We start from the raw sequence: 23,280 nt of genomic DNA on the forward strand, positions 1-23,280 counted from the left end.
GGAAAACTTAAGACAGAGAGTTAAAGCACGATTCCCAAGACAATAACATTAATTATTTATAGTATGCAATTTTTTGCTGGATTTCAAACCCATCTGTCTGCAAATCTGCCTGAAGATTACCTGAAGGAGGGCGCAGGCTGCATTATTCTACTGTGCACTCTGACCAGGAGGGGATGTGCTGGATTACGGCTCACACTCACCTCCGGATCTGAAAGTATCTCGGCAAACTTCTGGTAAGTGAAGGTCCCTGTCTGCAGGACCAAGTCTCCTTCCTGGTCTGAGCTCTGACCACACAGGATCAGTAGTTTGTGGGCTGATGAATCACACACAAGTGAGCGGACCTATTCACACAGGAGATGAGGCACAGGGCTGCTGTTAGAATTTACCTGTACTCCCCACCAGCACCCAGAATCCCAATCCCAGGGACAGGCGATAACTCACGTTATTCACAAACAGCCAAACCCTACGTTTTCTACATACAAGTTGAAAATGGAAGACACTGCTACTGTCTGCCCAACGCAGCTCCATGTCACATCAGAGTTACTGTGTATATCCTGGTTACTGGCAAGACCAGAACACCTGGCCTTTTCAGCACACCTTGCAGCAGACTCGCAGCAGGTTTGCACTCTCCAGAAGGTGCAAAGTGTGATAATGATGACCACCATGTCAAGCAAGGGCAGGAGAGCTGATGTGGAGAGAACTTGATGGCACATCTGGTCCTTACCTCAGACACGACGCTGTCCACATTAGGATTTACCAGGATCACCGTATCCAGGGTGTCACTCCGGTGATGGAGAGTTCTTTGGCCTGAGGAAACAAAAAGGATTAGACAGGATGATAGAAGCTGATGAGACAGCACCCAGCTACTGGTATTTTAGCGTCAAAAATTCCACTTCAGTATGGGTTTGATTGCAAGGCTGCAGTTTGCATTCAAGATCCAGTTTGATACCCAAGTCTCAGAAAACAGAGCAAACTCTTTTCAACAACAAGGAAAGAAATCCTTCCGCTGGATCAGCACACTCAGCTCCAATGTATTCTGAAGTCCAGAACCAGGCACGTTGAGCTGCCTGCCTGTGCCAGATGGCTGTGTCAGTAAACACTGGCGCAGACAAATTATCCCCTTCCAGACAGAAGTGCCTTGCCTCGTCACAGCTGCCACAGAGATGTCTCTAGCACTGCCCAAACCCCAGCCAGCACAGGGCTCTGTGAGCCAGTCAGTGGGTGCCAACTCAGCTTTCACTGGAGTGCTGCAGCACTGGCAACAAGTCTCCACTCATTCATAACAGTTTTTTTCTTTAATGAAGCATTTTTCTTTAATCCAAATGTGCACTCCTAAGCTGCTGCTATGGGAAGTACCTAGACAACAAGAATTCTCATTCTCCTGTCAGAGGCACAAATAGGAAACAAGACAGGACTCTGCTCTCTCTTTCCATTTAGGAAAAAAAAAAAAAAAAAAAAAAAGGAGAATCTTAAGAGCAAACAAGATCCTGGAGTGCAGAAAAGTAATTCGTGTGCTCACACTGGCATGGGCATTGTACAGATATTTGGCAAAATGCTACCACAATTCCAGGGCTCTATTAAATTATTAGACTGTAGGGTAATGAGTGTCTGCCATGCTGATAGCCAGGACCAGAGCCACTGCTGTATTCCCACATCAGACAGTGCTGGGATGCAGGACAACATACAGCACCTTCCTGCAGCACTTTCCTGGTCACTGCAGGCAGCACAGAACCTTTTTTGATTACAGTCTTTGCTAATACCTACCTCTGGATATTACATCCACTCAAAAAGCCAGACACTTAGAACTTAACTGTTGGAATGTACAATTTATAGGGTTTAAGACTTTCATAGGTTTTAATCCCTCATATAGACTGGAAGTCCAACTATTTTTATTTTGCATCTTTCAGACAACTGTTGCTTGCTGACAATGTTCTTTCCACCGTCCACAACCTCCCATTGCCTCTTTCTAGGCAGATCTCAGTTCTTCTAAAATAGCTCTATCAATCTGGTGGAAGGATGGAAAGGATGGAAGGATTGGAAGGATGAAGGTCAATATTCAGCATAGCTTTAAACCAAACTCACTTTACTGGAATGTTTGACTAGCAATTAATCAGACAGATAAGCCCAGAAGGTAGCTTTCAACCCAAAGAGAGCTAAGCTCTCAGCAGAATTATTTAAACTTGGCATCTCTAGCTGCTTTCTGAACTTGTCTTTCAGTTTGGCTAAAAATCATCCCTGCAGACTAAAGCCAAACCATCACTGTGCAAAATGCATTGAGTTCAGTGGCATTTCTGGCACTTGATGTGGAATAGGTGCACGGCTGGAGACACCGGGAGGCAAGTTCCTCTGCCCAGCAGGGATGTTGCAGGTTAGCCATGGGGAGCAGCATGGGAGGAGGCACAGGTGAGGAGGGCCCAGGAAGTGGGGCCAGGGGCTTTCTGTGCAGCCAGAAGAGACAAAACCCCAGTCATCCTTGAGACAATGATAATTGTGAAGGCATTGCTCATGTCCCAGAAGTGCTGACAAGGAGCACCCTGGATCCTCATGGATCCACAGTGCAGCATCCACACAGCTCCCCATGCCAGGACCTCCAGTCCTGCTGCTTGGGGCTTCCACAAGAGAAGTGATCTGCCCCCATTTTTCAACATTACTGCTGGGACAAAGCGACACAGCTTCTGCCCTCTTGGTGCCTGCACACCCCAGACATAATTTTAGCAGTGGTTACCCACATCACTCGGGGAACACTGTGTGGTGCACAGCACCAACACCAGCAGCCTCGTCCTTGTGCCACATGCCAGGGAGGGCTCTTGGGCACAGTGCAATCACCGTGGCCACCTGTGGCATCTTTCCAGGCCTGTGGGCATCTGCCCAGTGCTGCAGGGGGAAGGCCAGCCTGTGGATTGCCGGCCGGGCAGCACTGGTGGCAGTGCCAGCTGCAGAGGCAAGGGGCCCATCTGCAGCACTAACAGCATGAAAACACTGCTTCTCACTGCCATGCCATGGTCCAGCCCAGGCAGCTGAGCTGTCCCTGCTCAGGCTGTGAACAAAGCCTGGCTGTTAGCATTCTGCCAGCAGCCCCTCACCCCTGCACATGGGGAAGAAAGAGAAGGCTCAAGCTGCAGGGCCAGTAGTTGCTGGCAGATGGGGAAGGACTGAGTCTTGTGAAGAGCTGTGAGGATGATTAAGGGACTAAATCGTTTTCATACAAGGTGAGGCTGAGTGTGGGGGAGGGATATTTTCGATGTGAATAAATAAATACCTGATGGGAGGGAATGAAGAAGAGGAAGTCAGATAGGCACTCTCAGTAGTGCTCAGTGACAGAATGTGAGGCACAAATTAAGACACAGGCAATTTCATCTAAACACAAGAAAACACTGTTTTTACTGCGAGAGTGGTCAAATACTGAAATAGGTTGTACAAAGAGGTTGTGGAACATCCATCTCCAGAGATACTAAAACCACAATTGGATACAGGCCTGGGAAATCTGCTTTTGCTTGCCCTTCTTGAACAAACGTGATTGGACTAGACAATCCCAAGTCCCTTCCAGCCTACAGTTTACCAGTTCTGTGACATTGTGAAGCACTGCAGCCCTCCATAGCTTTGCTCCTGACATGCTGTGGGGTAGATTGGCTCTGTTCAGTTGCACCAGTTGATTTATCTCAGGAGGATACCGGAGCAGAGCTGTACAGATAGGCCATTTCCAGAAACATGGACTCACTGAACACCAATGGACCCAGGCACACCAATACCCCAAACTGTTTTCTAACTAAATTTAGAGGCAAAGCAGAACAGCACATGAACTCCAGGCTGAACTGCAAACTGTGAGTCAGGCAGCAGCACAGTGCCCTGAGGGGCCCATGCCCAGCCCCTGTTCACCCCACGCTGGGGCAGTGCCAGCCCATGCCCGGCTCAGGGCGCACACTCAAGGCCTCCCTGAACCCACCTGCTTGTTCAGGCTGAGAAGCCCTTTGCTGGCCACTTTATACAGCCTGTGGTAGCAGCTGCACAGACATAGGATTTAAACGCACAGCCTGGCACATCATTCCTCTCGCTAACAAAAACCATATGCACCAGGAACGTGTAGCAGTATGACTGACATCGCAGACATGGTGGCTGGAAGCATGCTGTTCAGGTCACTTCCAGGTATTTGTCCTTATTACAGCTCTATCACAGTGAAATGTGTGCATTGCAAATGGGAAAATCCCTCCATTCCATTGACCAGTACAAGAATATCCTTCTCAGGCTCCTGAAGACTGCTGTCTTCAATTTACCTGGAACAAATATCTGGACACAGCTCATCTCCAGGTGCACCCTGAACACAGATCTCTGGCCCTCTGGCTGCACAGAGGGCCCTGTGCAGCCCTCTCCAACTATACTCAAAAGCTTCTACGTTAAATAAATATCCTCTCTACAGTAGCATTGCACTTCTCATTTTGTATGAGCCCAGACTCTGTGTGTTCAGGCACATTCTGATTTCTGCAATGATCCTTGTGCACATGCACTTCCAGGAAACATTCCCATCTATCATGTCCCCACCAAGGCAGAAAGACCCTGGTCTTTACCATTTGTTTCTTTGGAGGAGAGTTTCTTTAGTCCCTAGGAACTGCTGTCATCTATCCCTATGGCCACTGGGATGAGGAAGAACAGAAGTATACAAGAAGGAGCACAGAAGATTCACAGGGTGTCATTATTGTATTTTCTGTATTATTCTCCACCCTAGTTTTTATGCATCATAACATAACCTAAGATTAGCTTTGCACCAAATCAGCATCTTCAGTTAGGGTACACAGTGACATCCAAATTTCACCCTGCCATGAAACTCTTTATTAAGCTCTTTTAGGGAGTCGAGAAGATTTAATTTCTTTAGTGTGCTTGATTTTGCTTTTTTTGACAATGAATTTAATAGACACCATGACTGTGCAATTTAGTTGCTGAAGTTCCTCACAGACTTTTCTAGATCTCAGTAACTGCGTCATCTATAAATTTAGCCACCTCCGTGTCTCTTCCTCATTACTGTACTGATCAGCTTTGTATTTAGTAGTGGAAATCATGAAGCCCTTGTACTTTACCTCTGAATGCTGCACAAAGATGACCATATATTTGTTTGATAACTTGATGTCTGTCTTTTAAGTAGTTTTGACTCATGGCATTACTTGTCTTTTACCCACACAAAGTGCTTGCTGCATAAGATATGGAAACACTAAAACATATGGAAATATTTAATGCACAAACACACCTCGTTCACAACCACAGTAAGGTTTCAGAAAAGAGACAGGGCATTTTCCTTCTCCACACAGATCACATTTCTTACCATGGTGCAGAAATATCTGCAACAATCACCCCCACCCAAAGGCCCTCAGAAGACACATACAGCACCTTCCTACAGGGCAGCCACCCATGGGTGCCTCCTCCTGACCATGGAGGCACTACACAAAACATCCCAGAGGTTTGTACAACAGCTAATCTGGGCTAGAGGATGGATTTCCATTACTAATGCTGAGAAGGGAAGAAAAGTCAGAATTCTTTTTTGTTTGTTTTAAAAACTGTGTATAGCTCACATACTAGAAGAGCTGAGGGTCCCCTCATTGCTGTTCACAGCATTCTCAAGAAGGGCAGCAGAGGAGAAGCTGCTGATCTCCCTTCTCTGGTGACCAGCACTAGTACGTGAAGAAATAGAATGAAGTTGCATCAGGAGAGTTCAGATTGGACATCAGAAAATGTTCTTCACCAAGAGAGTGGGCAGCCTTGGGAAGAGGGTCCCTGGGGAATTGGATACAGCACCAAGCCCATCAGAGTTCAAGGGGTATTTGAGTGATGCTCTTAGTCATATGGTTTGATTTTAGCTAGACCTGTGAGGAGCAGAAAGTTGGACTTGGTGAGCCCTACAGGTCCATTCCAAATAACACATTCTGATTACATGGTCCTTTGAGTGTAGAATTTCTTTGGTTATGGCAGAGGATAGCAAGTGAAGAGCAAAGGCACACTGACTCTGGAGTGGGTATGAACTAACCATTCAGGGCTGCACCTGCAAAGAGACAGAGGTAGAGAACAGAGGAGCAGATGCTGAGGGTTTAGTGCTCAGCAGCCAGGTAGAGAGAGCTCTTCTGTGGTGGTCAGGCTAGGCTGGAAGGAAGGACAGTGCACTGGGGTAACTGTGACAAACAGGATGCTTGAGAGAGAGAGAGAGATGATCCTACAAACAGACAGATGGCTGTAGAGGCAGAAAAGGAGGTCATGCTGACAGCACAGATCCTTGTGTTCTGCTACTTTAAATGGAAACACCTAAAGCCCCTGTAGCTGCAGAATAAATTTTGGGCTAGTCTGAAGAGCTGTCAAGAATAGATATGCAAGATGCTACTTGTTCTTTTCTTTAATCTTTCAGACCATCAAATCTCAGACATCTTATTCTGTTAATCAGGACTGGAAGAACCACACTTACAGCTCACCATGCTGAAATCAGAGACCAAGTGTCAGGGCTGCAGGACTCAGTTTCTCACCTCTGTGAAATGATGCCTTAGGCAAGAGCACTGGGTCATCTTTCAGGTGACTGTGCTGAAATCAGTCATGAATGAACACAGGGGCCAAAAGGTGATTAAAGGACGGGCACATCTTGATGAGAGGGGAAGTCAGGTGGGACTGTTTAGCCAATAAAAGAAAACTCAGGGCAGGGATCTCACTTACCAGTCTGTGTACCTGTCTGACAGCAGGTAAATCTGGGATGTAGAGCTCCCACAATTTTGCTATCCAGAGGATGGAGACCGCTTGTCTGACCACATAGAAATCAGCCCTTTCCCACCCAAGGTGCATTCTTTATCCCTCATTACCTGCCTTAGGCCTTCCCCCCTTCTTTGTCCCCAAAATTATTTATCAGGCTTATCAGGCCAGGTTCTACCTGTAAAGTGAACACCAACTGATAAAAATACAGACATTTTAGAGTCTGAAAATGTTATCAAGGCTCACAAGCCACAGTGATTAAAAACTGACTGTTTCTCACTTCTGGCTGTCTTAGCTGACATGGACATCCCTCTTCAAGGGGACACTGTTGAAAAGACTCTAACAAGAAGATCCTAGATATTGCTATGGCTCAGTACCTTTTTGCTACACTTCAGCAAAGAGCTGAGCCTGGGATCATGTGGTCTTCCTGATGTTTATTGAACAAAGTCCACCTCTGAAGACAGTCAAACCATGCATAGGGTTCTTAGAGAGCATGTATTTGCAGAGCTAGTGCAAGCTGAAAGACTGCCATTTCCTTCACTCTGAAATTACATAATAACACTGAAATAGTAACTGACTCTCTCACTCTGAGGCTGTGAAGTCTCCAACTGCAGTTTCTTCAGTGCCAATGGAAGAAAAAGGACCCAGCCCCAATTGGTGTCCATTCAGAGAATGAAACAACACAGTCATTCAGCAGCACTCCAGGACTGTACCAAGTACAGCAAGCCACAGCTCCTTGGGAGGGAGATTGTAAAGGCCAGAGGAACAGCAGAACAGGTTCTGCACTGAACTCTGGGCAGGGTCCTGCCTCTCATCCTGTCTGTGCAGATACGCAGTCCCGTGTCCAGCCGCACTATGCCCCACTCCTGTGCCACACCAGGGCTGCCCCACCTTGTCCAGCAGCGAGGGAAAGGAGTCAACGTGCCCTTGTTGGAGGCAATATCACACCCCCAGAACCTGAAGAGCACACAGTCCCTTCCTCCAGCAGGCAACCTGAACAGAGTACAGCTGGCAGATGGGACCAGCTGAGGCTGAGACAGACCGAGAAGCTCTGCCAGCTAGGGAGGTATGTTCAGGAGTTAAAAAATAAACACAAATCTGCTTTGGCAGCCAGCACATAGCCAACAATTGTGGATTGTTGGCTATGTACTGGCTGTATTGTTGGATTCAGGTCCTCGTGGTGGTTCCAGCTCAGGATCTTAAGCACAGTTTCTCCCACCCCAGGGATATACCTGTATGTGTTTACCACAATGACAGGACAAGTCCCACTCTGTTCCTCCTTACCATTTAATGAGAGTGTTGTGCCAGACGAGAGGAGACTCTCAGGCAAGGTAAGGAGAGAGACACCAGGTGAAGAATACAGCTAGAACTTGGCAGAAACCCCACAGAAAAGGCTAAGAGACATTCTGAGTCCTAGGTGGGTGGCTGCTGTGCAGTGGTGCCTAACCACTGCCTTCCAGAGCCTGAGGCAATGCAGTGGTCCCAGAAATTCTGGGCACATCCGGCTTTTGTTGCTTTTCCAGAGATGAGCAGAGCAAAGGGCTTAGCCAGATCACTAGGGATTCACAGCAAAAGGGCTGTCTCACTGCCTCCTTCCCTCCTGACACAACAACACGTGACAGCTGCAGTAGCTACTTATTTTCGTAAGATTACTGGGAAAGCGCTGTAGTTTTAGCTTGCTAGTGTGATTCAGCATCTGAGAATGATGAGGAGCTGGCTTCAGACAGTGCTTTGTGGTCCAGCAGCAAGTGGTCTGCCTCTCATATTCTGAAAAAAGTCTACTGCAAAGATCTATTTCATACACTTCCTATTTTTAGGTCTTCAAACACGGTGCAGAAATAGAGAAATATTTATTTGTCAATGGCTAGATCAAAAAACCTGTCCCCTGAAAGGGGATCTTTAGTGCTTTTCCCAGAGAAACTCATTGTGTACCAGCAAAGGGAAATATATTTTTAACAGAAATATGAAAATCATCTGAAAATTGGGAGGCAAGATACTGCAGCAAAGTGCTGAGCCCCTGTCAAGGAGGGCCAAGGCAGAGCCAAGTGCTGTTTGTGGAGCAGTGGAAATCATCACCCAATAGGCCACAGATGTAACCAGGGCATAAAATGAGGGATTTTAAACTGTGTCTAGAAAACAAAGGGAAGTCAATGGTGTTTAAGCAGGAAGATATTATATGTATGAGTTTTTATTTTTTATGAAAATTTCAAAATAGTGTTTGATGATTTTTCATATTGAGATACCAAGTCACACAGTTAAAAACACAGCACTACTGAAATAAAGTCCTGTGAATTTGCAATAGGAGATGTGCCTTATCTGAAGGAACTGAATAAACAAAGCAGTGTGCAGAGAGAAGGAAGATAATTCAAACATCTTTATGAAGCAAAGCATTCTATTTGGATTGAAAGCACACCCACACCAACTTAGTCCTATTAACAAGGGCAAATCTCCAGATACTGGCTTTGGCTTTAGCTAATATCCCAGCTGCAGACTGAGGGGAATTTGGGGAACACGTGGTATATTGACCACTACTGCTCATATTGCAGTTATATTGAAGCTGAGTAAAAGGCAGAGGAGCACCCTCTCTGCACTATGACCACACATCCACCAAGGCTCTCCTGCTGCGTGGCTCTGTACCTGGACAAAAGGGTGACGGGGAGCTAGGCAGAGCAGCACAGAGGGCTGAGCAGAGAAGCACACAGCACGTGCAGGAGCATCAGGGGAGGCAGAGCAGAGCTGGTGACGCGTTCTGTGCTCCTCTGAGGGCTTCATCTCAACCTTCCAACCACAACACCTGCACAGCTGTCTTCAGGAGGACAAACAGGACAACCAGCCACAGATACACTTCCACAAAACTGCCACATTCCAACTCTCTCAGTGTAAGAGGAGCTGTGAGGCGCTAACACCAGAAAAGAAAAGAGCATCTGATTTGGGACAGAAAAGGCACAAACTTCAGAACAGCTCAGAGGCAGAGCAAAAGCCTCAAAAGCTGCAGAAATCTGCAATCAGAGAACTTAGTTTAAGAGGCTACAGAAAGAAGACAGCATCAGCAACACAGTTCCACAAACAAAAAAAAAGATTCTCAACAGGAACAGAGTGAAAAAGTGAAATTAATTGAGAACCATACTAGGAGGGACAGAGAAAGGTAAAACACAGCAGTAAGCCAGTAGAAAGAAGAATATCTCTGGGAGGACCAGGCAGCAGTGAAGGAGAACAAGATCTGTTTCTAGAAACATTGCTGAATCTGTCAGCATGAAGAGGGCTGAGGAACCTGAAAGTGTTCTCAGGTTTCTTTTCATGTATAATGCTGGAGATATTTCATAACTCACCTTACCATACTGTTACTGCATGCCAGGAGAACTGTTCATGCTTTAAGGTAAGAGCAGGCTCTGTGAAATGACTGACTGCCTCCTGGGGATTTACTACAAAGGTGAACCAGCAGCAGGGCAAGAGAAGGAAATGAAATATTCCTTAAGGTGTGGGAGGTTGTGGGCACTTGTCATATCCCAGGAGATATTTCTGCTAACCACACGCCTGTGCTTCCCATCTTCCCTCCTGCCTGTGATATTTTCATGCCATCTAGAGCTCCTCTCCCAGGCAACCTCTATTTCTATACCATGTCAACCATAGCAACCATCTCTTGGCTCCCTAATTGCACATACTGTCTCACTCTTATGCTAAGGAGCAATTTGATAGCTCAACCATTTTAGAACCACTAATTGAAGATGCAGGTACTCACTTTGGAAACAGTTTCACGTATTTCCAGAAGCTACTGCCTTGCAACTGGAAGTTATACCACCACTGAGATAATGATAAGGTGAGCATTTCTACCTAGCTTATCAGGTGCTAGATTGCCCACAGAAAATATTCTGTTCCCTGCAGCAGCTTTGCTGACTCATGCAGGCCCTGCATCCTTCTGCTGAGGAACAGTGTGTGGCATTCACGTAAATCAGGGATGAAGCCCTGCACAGAGACACGGCCTCCAGCTATGTGAGGAGCCGAAGCTGTGACTTCTGAAATGCCTCCAGCTAAATCCACAAAAGAAAACCTAAACACAACTTAAGACACCCTCTTATCTGGTGTCCTCACTGCACCAACCCCTGACAGACTTATTACAGCTAGTCCCTTTGGAAACCAAATTAATGTTTCCCATTCCTGTGTCAGTTGGACTCCAGCTAGGAGTTGCTGCCAGTCCCTGAAACAGAGGTTCCATAAAACCACTCCCATTGGCACCGAGGCAGATCCCCTGTTCCAGCTTCCAGAGATCTTTCGGCTTCCACAGACTGACTCCTGTAAGTCATGAAGTTGGACAGCTTAATTTTAATAAGAATATGTTTCCCAGAACACATGCTCTTACAACCAGAACATAGCACAGACTGAAGGAAACTACATGTTTCTCTTAGTTGAGAAGTATCTGGGTAATGCTGACTCTGACTGACTTGGAGGCCCAGCAGCTCATGATGACCTGCTCTATTTCTTTTTTTTTTCCCCCTCAACTGATCAATATGACAAATAAACTGCCTGAGGCAGGGAGAACTTAATTGAACAAAAGAGGGGATGGCTGCACACACAGGGAAATAACTCTGATATTTCTTCCTGTTTCCCTGTTGAGATGCCAAATTTCTGGAAGAGAGTCCTGCCTCTAACTTACAGCAACTGTTTAGACTCTTTAAACCTCATTCCTATTCCATACTATTAACAGTCTCATTCCAAGTAGCTCTTCTTCTCTCCCTTGCTTGCTTGCTTTTAGGATGACCTTCTGAATGTCAGCCTTCATGAAGATACAGATATTAAACCAGCTGTGAACTCTGAGCAGCTGAGGTGGTTGGTGAAGCACAGGACTGCACCCTGCTAGCCCTTGAGAAAAATCAGCTCTCCTCTGCCAACAGCTTTCTTTGTTGCATCTTGACTTTGCACTCTTGGATCTAGTTGATCCTTGACAGATCCTCTGCATGGTCTGTGTGCCTGGGATTTGATTTGTGGTGGAGTACAGCAATAATGAACATGATACAAAAAGTTATTTCAAAGTGGAGAACCTCAAGGCCTCCTGTCCCTTCTGCCAGCAAGCACAGGGCTCGTCCTGCACTGAAGGCAGAGGGCTTTGGAAGCAGCCAGGGAGGTTTCTAGCAGAGTAGTCCAGGCCATCTTCCCCTCTATGTCCTCTCAGCCACTGCCTCTCACCAGTCTGCTTGAAACGAGCTCACTTAAGTCTTATTTCACCTCAGGAGCCCCTGCTTCCCAACGCCACCCCAGCTAGCCAGGTCCCTTTCAGCTTGCAGATTATAGGTGGAATAAGGAACTGAACTTACTAACCAGGGAGAATAAAAAGGACCAGGAGAGGCTTCCATCACCACAAATGCTTCTCTCAGGGCCTCTCACTTGTTCAGCTCCCTCAGAGCCAAGCAGGATGGAAGCCTTTCTTGCTCCCATGCCTCCCTCTTCCTTAGCAATGGTCTTTGCCTTTGAGTGTGGACCAACAGCAAGAAAGAAAAGCCATAATAAATAAAACTCACACATAAATCTAGCAACCAAGAACTGGGCCAAAACACATATTATGCTTATACCTATCAGCCTGCAAGCTGATTCTTCAGAAAGATGCTACGTGGGTCAAAGGCACAGAGAGCCACCCTGTCCAATGCTTTACTGTTGTGCAAAGGAGTAATTGTTGATGGAGGCCATTGACTTCTTCCACGGCTTGGATAGTGTCTGGATTTCTGTCTAAGTACTGCAACTTAACTTACCCCTCTTAATCCATTTTTAGCAAGCTTTTCAGAACATAAATCTAGTCACCCAGAAGATAAATCACTGGCTTCTTGCCCATTTCTCTTCTAAGAACATGTGGAGTGCCTGATGACAGACCAACATTGCTCAGACAATTTTCAAAAGGGAGGCACTAATGGCCTTTTCCTTCCAGTTTTTCTCCTCAATTACTTAAAATTTTGACATTGAAGCTTAATAGAGAATGGACAGATGATATCTCAGTGAAATAAAAGGTTAGCAAAGTGCAAAAGCAATTAACTGAATTTGTCAACTTGAAAGTCAGTAGAGGAAGCCAGTTATGCTGCCATGCTTTTTAAACACAGTTCATTTGTAGCTATAGCATGTTGTGAAAAACAGCACTGAACTTTTACAGCCCCGAGATAGGTTCTAGCACATTGCCAAAGACTTCAGTGCTTCACAAGAAGGTGCATGAATGACAGTAACACGTGCAAAGAGAGACAAATGTTATTCAGGAGCTTTGTAGCTACTGAAATGTTATTCAGTAGCTATGTATTGATAACAGACATGCGTATTGAATCTTGCCCCTCTGCAATTTGCAAGTCTCCTTCAGCTGGTGATTTTCAGCCTTCAACTTCTTGGAGGAAATATTCAAGCCTTTACTTTCAAGAGCAAAGAAAGGGTTCACTAATATCTTCCCAAATACTGATATTGGGATAATGCTGCTTTCCAGAAAAGCAGAAATTAATAAAAATTGTATTCCCCATTAAAAAATAAAACCAAAAAAACCCCAAGCCAACCCAGTAATATTCTATGCATTTGAGAAACTGGTCAAGCAAGACTTCAAGGGTTGTCTCAGGAGAACTAAGAACCTGCTGGCCAAGGAGATTAGTGCTCACGTTCATCTGTGAATAAAGCATCAGAAAGTTCCTGAAGAGCTGCAAACATAACTAATTGTGCCATCAATACTAACTTTTGAGATCCTGGAGAGGAAGCTATGAGAGGAAGAAAACTTATTTAAAGTAACCACATGTAGAAATTTTTCTCCATTTCTTTGTGAAGCAAAGGTAAAAACAATCCACAGAGCTTAGGCACAGCAAAGCATGAACTAATGAAGCTGCTTTTTGTGTGTCCACCCTTCTCTGTTCCACCACCATAATCCCAGCTCCCTCCACATTCCCTGCTGTCCACTGCCATACTGCCAGCTCCACTTGTGAGCCAAAACTACCAACTGTGCAAGTGGCAGCACGCTCAGAGACAGCCATGTGCTGACAGCTGGCGTGCAGGACAAACAGATGTGCACTGCTCCCATAAGGCACTGACTGATCACCTGCCTGCTCCACCAACTTTCACAAAACTGCTAGAAGCTTGTTAATTTCAATGTCTAATTGAAACATTTTTAGTGTTTTAGAAGGAAAGTGTTTACGGCAAACACAGAAGGTGTATTTGTAAGAGGAATTCATACTATGCACCCAAGCACCTCCAAGGGGATGGAGAAAAAAAAAATACAAGCTAAGAAGTTAGAATCAAACTAGCTCAATACTTTCTCTAATGTTTCCTGTCAACAGCTCCTGTGCTGGTGTTGGAGTCCAGAAAGTTCATGAGTTTTGAGAGGGAAAGAAAAATAAATCTTTTTCCATCTCAGTAAGCTCTCGCTTAAATTTAAGTTTTTGGCATTCATTTACACATAGCTTGCTCTCCTTCCTCCCATACAGTTTCTGGTCTTATGGAGAGTCTCTATCACTTTCTTCCCCAGGTACTTTTGCCTAACTCACAGGCTGGAAGATACTCCCTGTGTTTTAAACTAGCTACTATTGTCAGGTCTCTGTACTAACCAGACTACCTGAACTGCTTTGGGCTCCCATAGCATCTCCTCTCAAGGACTGGGAGCCTCTCTCTTCTGCCCATCAAGGAGCAGTGGAAAGTCTGTGATAATGCCTGCAGCAAGCACTCTGGGCTCTGCTAGAAGCAGCACCCACTCAGATCTCTGTACTCAGACACCTATCACAGGAATGTATTACTGTACCTTTATGTGCTTCTGAGTTTCTTCTTCCTTTGCAAGATGCATCCCAGAAGTTACCTAGGAAGGTCTGTGTCTGAACATGTACAAAGAGCACAAGCTACATCCCACAGAAACTCGTGCTGAGGATCCTCTCTTCTGTGCTTCCCTGGTGTCCAGCCATGCCCCTTGGAGACATACTGCACCGCTTGTTCACACACATGCAGCTTCCCTGCTTTCACCAAAGAGCTGGCAATTGCTCACCATGCTCCTGTGATTCAATCTACCATCCATTTACCACCACACCTGCTGAAGATGTGACTCAGATACACCAGCACGATAGACAATGAGGAAGAGTGGCAAAAGGACACGACAGGAGGTGGATTGTTTTGTCAGGAAAGAAACTACTGCAAAGCTACATATCTCTCTCACTGCAGAATGGGAGTAGGGCAGAAGGTCTCACAGCTCGGCCTTGCCAGATCACACGAAAGGAAAGCAGGGGAGAAAAAAAATGTGTCCCAACTCAATAACTACTTGCTGGAGAAATTGTAAGGACAGGCACAGAGGCTGGATGCAGCCAACCAGTATGGAGCTGTCAAGGAGACAGAGAGGGTACTGACCTGACACAGCAAAAGGGGCCCTACCCCACCAGAAGAAAGAGGAATCCCTGTCATTCTGGAACAGTGCCCAGCCTGCAGGGCTTTTCACAGCGGAACCAGAGCAACTTGGAATAGAAACAGCCTCGTCTCTGAGATCAGAGAATTTAAACCGGAGCTTGTTTTTTCTGCAGTCACAAGCCAGCAGGCACCAGCTGCAGAATTTGCCGCAGTGTGTGTGTGCGTGTGTTCCTGCGTGTGTGAGTGTGCAGCAGCCATGCTCCTCCCCTCCAAGCTCACTGTATGATCAATGACACACTGATTATCACTCCCTCCTTTTTCCCCTCCCTACATCACTTACAGTCCCAGTCTGATCACTCTCAGCCCCCACTCTTCTATATTAAGAAAGCTTTTGTTGGCATCACTACTGACTTCATTGCTCCCTCCCTGGTTAACAAGGTTTTGCTTCTTCTCTTTTTCCCTCTTAGCCAAAACAACAGTGTCTGACAGATATTCATGGTCACATACCCATGTCTGTGCAAAGTGCCAAACCATGCTCTTGCTCCTTTAGTTCTGAACCCTGGAGATAAAAGGTCATATTTTTAAATACTTCAACACATTTCAGCTCTAGCATACAGATAATTTAGCACTTTTAACAAGAAGCTTGCTGGTGGCGACACTAATGAATGCCAGAGATGCCCTATTAAAATAGAACCTCATGTGTCTGTGACTGCAGAGGTGTCATCATCACACAGTACCACTGGTAATGCAGGAGAGCTAATGATAAAGAGACAGCTGGCCCCTTATCCCTCTGTGTTACAAGGGCAGCCCAGCAAGGTGAGGGATGACAAAGGACTACTGCTAGGAAAAAGAAAGCATTTTGTTATTATCATTTCTTAAGCACGAAATTCCTGCTTATAGCCTACTAGGATGAAAATCAGCTCCAAGATTAGCCACATCTTCTCCCTCTGCTGCCACAGAAAGACTGCATCACTCACATTTTAGGGGAGCCTTCCCTTTTTCCTCTCCCACTTACTGGACGCATTAGGATGCTTTTTGGTTTCCTGTACTGAAAGAATGTAGTGTTGTGAAGCTGGAAGTCAGACTTCAGCTACTTCAAGACTACTCATATGCGGGTGTGCCGCACCAAAGGACAGAGAAATTGCAAAAGAAGACAGGCCTTGTATCTCTCTTCCATCAAATCAATAGCATGACAGTCCACCTTAACAACCCTCCCCCCTCCTGCCTGGCATTAGCCTCATTCCAGCATCAGCTGAACGGTGATACAGACTCTAATACTGTCTTTCGCCAAGCCCTGCCCAAAGGCAGCATCTGTGAGATGCCTTGTACCACCTCCTCCATTCTCCAGCAGCACACCATCTTCAGGGTCAGAGACTATACTGGGAAAGACATAATGCTGCAGGACTCCTTACGTTCCTGACAGGCAGAATACTTTCTCCAGATTCTTCTCTAAACCCATCTTCATACATCTTTCTCTGTGTTTGAGCTAACGACACAAGTGCAGCAAACAGCTGAGCAGCTGGGGAATTTGGGTTTTGTTCCTATATTCGAGCACAAACAGCTGAGAAGGGGGAAGGTCCGCAGATCATAGAAACCCCAAGCTCCATCCGCAGCCACTTTCCCCTCTTGTTACTAATCCCCCTCAACCCTCCAAATTCCAAGGAAATAAACCCGCACCCGCTATGACCGCTCCGCGCAGGTGCGTTTGCTCACCTGCGCGTCTGCCAGGGCTGCGCAGCCCCAGCAGCTCACCGGGACCGCGCACAGGAGCGCAGAGCCCGCACAGGTCCGCTTGCCGTCACCGATATCCCCCGTTACCTCCCCAGAAGGGCCCGTCCTCCCCGGCCGACCAACGTCTTCCAAAGCAATGAGCAGCATCCGAGCGCGAACAAAGCGCCGCCGCCTCCATCCCGCAACCTCCGCGACACCGGGGCTCCTCACTCCCGACCGCCCCGGCACCTTTCGCTGCTCGCCCCAGGCCGGTGGGGAAGGAAGCTGCACCTACCATCCTGGCCGGGACGCGACGCCGATCGGCTGCCCCGAGCGCGGAGGATGCGCCGGCACGGCCCGGGCTGCGGCGAGCGGCTGCCGTGTCACGGAGGCGGGAGGAGCCCGCGGCCCCGCCCGTGCGCAGGGCGCCTTAACCCGCTGCGCACCGCGGAGCGCCCGCGGCCGGCCTTGCCTGCTGCGGTGCGCCGCGGCCGGCCCGGCGGGGCTCTGGCTCCCGGCCTCCGGGCAACGGCGTGCACCCAGATCCTGGCCCGCGCTGCCGAACACCCGACCGGGGTCAAAACCGCGGCCCGCGCTCCGAAGTAGCCGACACAGGTCAAACCCCAGCCAGCACGGGTTCCGGTGCTGGCTGCACGCTTCTCACATCATTCTTAGGCCTCACGGGCCTCTCTCTGCTCACGGGCTCCCGGAGGGGTGCTCCCCATCCCGCCTTAGGCGCCTTCGGCTTATGTGTGTCAGACTGGAAGCTGCAGAGCTGCTCCTCCAGTTAAAGACAAGGGACACGAGCCACCCCAGCTAGCCAGTGCGGGACAGATGTCCCTGACACCACACACCAGCACCCGGCTGCTGATGCACGGACACGGGCCAGCAGTGAGCTTGGACCACACCGGACAGACAATGAACGCGAATGAGTGAGGCAAGAATACCAGACATTCGACCTCTGGAGACCTATTTCCAGCATGTTTTCAGATAAATGTTTATGTTGTTTTCTGAGAACCTTGCAACTTGTTTCATAATCAGCATCAGCTCCAAAGCACTTGCAAATAATTGTGCCTCCTTGTTTCTGCTTTGCTGGGCTCAGGCATCCCAGTCCAGCGTTGGAATATACAGATTACTTCATGGTGTGCTAGTTGGCAATAGTGATTTTTTTTATTCTCTCCCCCCCACCCCAGCAAAAACTGAAACCACTCTCTCACTGCCCTGCTTGCCTTACACATGATGCTGGTTTACTTCTAGATTCCAGAATTAGTTGTGAGAGCTGGAGATGTCCTGCCAGCTCCACAGCAGGTCTCCCTCAGTGATTTTAGGAGGACTGTCAGACACAATGGAATGCTCAGAAATAAAAATATCACATAATTTTAAGTTTTAAAAGTTAAGAAAACCCCAAACCAGAACTTCCTTTCTGTAGCTTTCAGATGATGTCAATCAGTGGCAAATATTTGTAAACCTGAGGAAAAAATCAACGCACTGGATCAAAGATCTTAGATTTCTGTATGTTTTGGACAGGTAACATTGCATCCTATTTTAAAAAGACCAAAGGTTAAAATATTCTCAAAGGACAAACTATCAAGAAAATAGCTCCATGCTATGGGTCCCCTGTGCACTACCATGGACATTCTTTGAAACAAAGGCAGTCATTATCACTACCCATTGTACTTGTCATCCCACTATAACCAGTATAACACAAGTTGAAGAGTTATGTATAGTCAAAGTGAAAAATGAGTCAGAAGTAAAGAGCCAAGTAAACAGGTGGAGATGCAGATGTCTGCAAACCAAACGTGCAGTCCCCTTTTTCAGTTCAAAGAAGCACAAGGAAAGCAAAGGATATTCCTTAAAGGTGCTGCTATGTAGCAGTGCTGAAGACAAAGCAGGAGGATGGATTTGCTATTATTGCTTCATGTAAACTAGATATTTGAGTTAACATCATCCACTTCAGTGTAAGAACTGCCCCAAGTGGGTAGCCCAGGGACAATTTCATCCCTTGGGCAGTTCTTGGGGTCTTTTCTAACAAACCCACGACACTGAGACATGTCTGTCACTTCAGAGAGCAGTGCCCATGGTGCAGGAGGGAAGGGAGGGGATTACATAGTCTGGGTCTAGAAATGACCCACACTGGAAATTCCACTGCCATCAGCAGATTTTTCAGAGCACTCCAGAATGGCAGCTCCCATTGCACACCCAGGAAGGGCATATACCCCAGGCCATTTTATACAGTGACACACAGCTCTGCAAGCCTTTTCCTTTTCTACGCCCACTACAACAGTGATCAAATTTAGTCCCTAGCAGGATATTTGGAGCAGCATGATCTCCTTCTGCACTGATTTGTTAAAAATATTGATATATTCTATTTCAAGCAACAAAATTAGATTTTACTGTCTAATCAGGACATTTCCTGATATTAGTAATAGTTTCGAAATCCCTTCCTATTAAAACTCATGCAAGTACAACTTAAAACATGAATTAGCCAGATATCCTTAAGTGCATTAAAACCTTTTTAATATATAAACAGACCAATTTGTTATCTTCCATCCAGGATCTTATTTTACCAGGAAACAATATTGTTTCAACAATATGTCATGCTCTTTTCTCTTTTGCCTCAAAATACTTCTTTATAAGTCACAAAAATTTTGCATCTTCCAGTTGCTATTGAGCATTTACATCAGAAACAGCTATCTCTGTGAAATGAATGACTGAAGGAAGGTGCATCTACTGTCTCTAGTTTCCCTCTCACTTTCCACTCTTAGTTACGTGTTCCCACCCCAGCAAACTGGAATGCGTATTTTTATACTTTGCAAATGTTTTTTTACAAAGCAAAAGTAATTTTCAAGGTATGGTGGTTTTCAGAAAGCACACTTCTTGGCATAAGTGTACTGTTTGATCAGCACAACACTTCTGAAAACTGCAGAGGTTCTTAAAGCAGCTGCTGCCTTTACCATGTGCCTGTTATTTAAGTGGCCTAAGAAGCCTCCTGCACACGTGTTCTCTGAGGCAGCCCTCCTGCCTTCATATGATCAGGTAGCAGCTGCAGATAATCTCTTCTTTTTAGCTTTTAAAGAAAACAACATTTAGCAATAAGCCTAAAAATAGTCACCAAAAGCAAAAGGGAACTAGTAAGGGAAGCACTCACCGATCTTCAAGGCTCTTCCAGTTCCTAAAAAAAGGGCTCTGAGCTTCTACCAGGAAGACCTAGAGCTATGATCAAGGTAATTTCCATTTCCAGTCCTTCAGGAGATCAGGAGATTCATCTCACAGTTATGGAACCTCACACCAGGCACCAGGACCGTGATGAGGCTCATTCAGGTTCAATTCCAACGACCACTCAAACATGAAAGGTTAAAGACACTATTATTCTCTGATGCAAGGACAGATTTATTTTAGGTATTGAATTAGAAAAGAGACAGGGAGTTTTTCCCTATTTATGCAAAAAACCCTCAAACCACTTTTTTCCATTTTGTCAAACTGACAACTATGGTTTGAAACAAAGATCCTGTCTTTGGGCTTTTCCCTGTCCTCGTGGCTTTGAAAAGGCCACAAAGTTTCCTGTGGTGTTAGGTGTAGTTCTTTCTGACGAGGATATGGAATTAAGCATGGAATTAAACTTAAAAATGTGAATGCTTATTTAATGACTACACACGTTAGCCAGTATCACACTGACAGGAATGTCCTGGATCATAAATAATAATAAGCTATAGACAGGGTCTTTCCCTAGGCCAGCTTAAATATAAAAAGGCAGTTCTTGAAATGTTTTTTTTGTTATCTTCAAATGCAAGGGTCACATCTCCATGTTTTTCTCTACTATGATGTTTAAAACAGTTTTATATAAATGAAGGCTGTATGTTTTTATGAAGAATGAGATATCAAGAACTACAGCTAAAGCATAATTCTTACAATGAGTCTAAAGTCTAAAATGTTTCTCTGAACAAAAGCTCCAAGCTGTCTACCATCTTAAGCTCAAAACCATTTGATTTTCCTAAAAACTCTAGGCCAAAGGCTTCAATAAGAAAATGTATTCTAATCAAGAATACACTATCTTCTGAAAGCCTTGGGACAAAGAATAACTATGGCCTGACCCAGACATAGCCCAGATATTAATTTGAGTAAAATATATTTATTTCCCCACACCTTTGTGTGAAATGCAGAGTTCTACTGACCTCTCCATTAGTCTTCATCCCAGCTTTCAAGCTCTCACTGCACAAGGCTATCACAGCACGTCCAAGAGCAGGGGCATTAAGCTCTCACCACAGCACACAGGACTGAAAAAAACTGCCAAGAAGTATGAGGAGTTGTTTGCATTTGGAAGATTTCTTTGCTTAGACTATCCAGTTACTGACTTCCACACGCTATCTGCTTTCAATCAAACAAACAAACTGATGACTTGTTCAAGTCTTTGGCAAATGACTCCCAAAATTCTCTTGGCTATCTTAATTTCTGCCTAGGTACAGCAATTGTTACTCTTTTCTACAGGCTTTACTAGGATGTATTTAAAGGACACTCATTTTTGCTGAGTACAGTATCTTTCTCTGCAATTGTTTAAAGAGTCATCCTATCTCCTTTCTTATTTGCAGGTATATGTATCTTTTTAATCTGTATGTTAGCTTAAATTTGACCAAAGAGGCGTTTCCCACTTTTGTCAAGTTTTCTTATTTTTAAATAACCATTTCTGAAATGTAGTGGCAACCCTTTGGTTGTCAGTATAGTTCACTTAAAGTAACCTTTGATCCCTAAAGTATTTTATTCTTTCAGGTAGATTTGCAGGTGCAGTTATATATTATTATTTTTATTATTGTTATCTATAACAAAACATTACATATTTAGGCTTCTTTTCCTTAATTTGAGAATGATGTTTTCATCTTTCTGATGCTTCAGGGCCCAAAAAGTATTTATTAGCTGAGCTATTGAGAATTAGCAGCCCTAATGTGGAATTTTGCAAGTTTAAAGGTGGACAGCCCAAGTCATCCATTCCATTTAGTTTTGTATCATTTTCTTCTTCAAGTAAGGTTTTACTTTTGTGTAATAGCATCCCTAATGCAGGCCCAGAGAGACCATCAGCACCTGCTACCAACCTCTTTTCCAATTCCTACTTTAAACAAATTCATGAACCCTGTGAGTTTTCAGCGGCAACATTCTGGTCCTTCTTGCCCCAGAAAATAAGGTTTTAAAAATGGTGATCCTAATTTAACTCAGCAACTGCAAACCTTTAGGGAAAACAATGGAAGATGACCTGTCTAGAACTCTCAGTGGAAAGGATAAAGAGGTTTATAAATCAAGGATGTAAAACTGGAGCAAACACAAGCAGTACTACAAGGCAGAAGGAACATGAGAAGAGGGACTGAGGCAAACACCAAGCACAGTGAGCACAGCAGTGTGCCTGTATGAGTGCAGCACAGCTCCTTAGCACCCTGAAGGGTGGCAGAAGAGGGAGGGGGACAGGATCAAATCCTAGTGACATCTTAGTGACACTGGGATAAAACCCTAGTGTTTTCCTAATTACACTGAGCTCAAAGAACAGACTTCTCCCAGAGCATTTCCAAGAAGCAGCATACATCTATCATGCCTTCTGCCAGCGCTGGAGGTGGATGTACTCAGCCAACATGAAGGCACCCCTAGACACAACCATGCTTCCCACATTTCCCCTCAGACACACAGAGCAAAGGAGAAGGGACAAGCCAGGTCTGTCACTGAAAGTAAGAAAGAAATGCAACCAAGACAACATGAGAGAAGCTATATGAGCCAAATCCTAGTGCTAGATTCCTCTTTGTGCAGAGGGTGTTTTCTCCTTCCAGACACGTTTAGCTGCCACAGATCCCATTCTTGCCCTGAACCAGATAGTAACCTGTTGGAAAAGGTACCAGCTGCCCCAAAAATGGATTCTGGGAACCTGCTCTTTTAACTCCGTCTTCAAGCCCTGAACAGGGGTGCAAAGGCTGCTAACACCCTTATGGAGAGCAGCATCATTCCAGAGGTGCCCTGCCTGTTATTTGGGTAGCAAATGCCACAATGCTCTAGAGACAAGGAGCTGGTAGGACAGCTCTGACAAAAAAAATCACAGCAGGATCTTAAGAGAGCAGCAACAGGCATCAGGCATCACAATGAAGGTGTTGCAAAAGGCAGGCAGGAGCTAATCCTAGCAGAGAAACCAAAAGGAAGGCTGCAGAGAGGGTAGAGTAGAATTTAGAACTGGCACTGGCACAATTAAAATTGCCAAGACAACATACAGTTGGGAAGGTTGACAACACTGTAATTCCATGTTTGCATGGCTGTGACATTGACTGGAGAGGACTTGCTTAAAAAGAGGTATATTTTTTATATTTTTTATTAACCCATACCACAGGTTCATAAAACCATCAGAGGTGCTTCATTTTTTTTGTGTAACATTTAGAATTGGAAACCAAGATGTTGACATGCAGACATTTTTATGTAAGCAATACAAAACAGCTCTGACACATTTTGTGAGGCTGTAGAATCCATTACCTGTCAGGTTCAGGCAGTTTTAACAGGCAT

The 23,280-nt window shown here is 45.5% G+C and overlaps 1 protein-coding gene across 2 annotated transcripts in view; it reads right to left on the bottom strand.

Annotated features, from left to right (window-relative positions):
* The window catches only part of MAP1A (microtubule associated protein 1A), a 46,312-nt gene that overhangs the window by 14,283 nt on the left and 8,749 nt on the right, over window positions 1–23,280 (bottom strand). Inside the window, exons 1-3 of one of the 2 annotated variants that reach the window (XM_041419007.1) lie at window positions 17,054–17,085; window positions 725–807; window positions 201–341 (exon numbers count right to left, since the gene is read on the bottom strand). Coding sequence is in view for 1 of the 2 variants with exons in the window: in XM_041419006.1 (XP_041274940.1) it covers window positions 201–341; window positions 725–807 (224 nt within the window). In the remaining variant the exon portion in view is untranslated. Of the gene's footprint in view, window positions 1–200; window positions 342–724; window positions 808–17,053; window positions 17,086–23,280 lie in introns of those variants that run through there. The other variant, XM_041419006.1, reaches the window with a different exon arrangement.

The sequence above is a fragment of the Onychostruthus taczanowskii genome, unplaced genomic scaffold (assembly GCF_017590055.1).
Source record: "Onychostruthus taczanowskii isolate IOZ18803 unplaced genomic scaffold, ASM1759005v1 scaffold6, whole genome shotgun sequence".
In the NCBI taxonomy this organism is placed as follows: Eukaryota; Metazoa; Chordata; class Aves; order Passeriformes; family Passeridae; genus Onychostruthus; species Onychostruthus taczanowskii.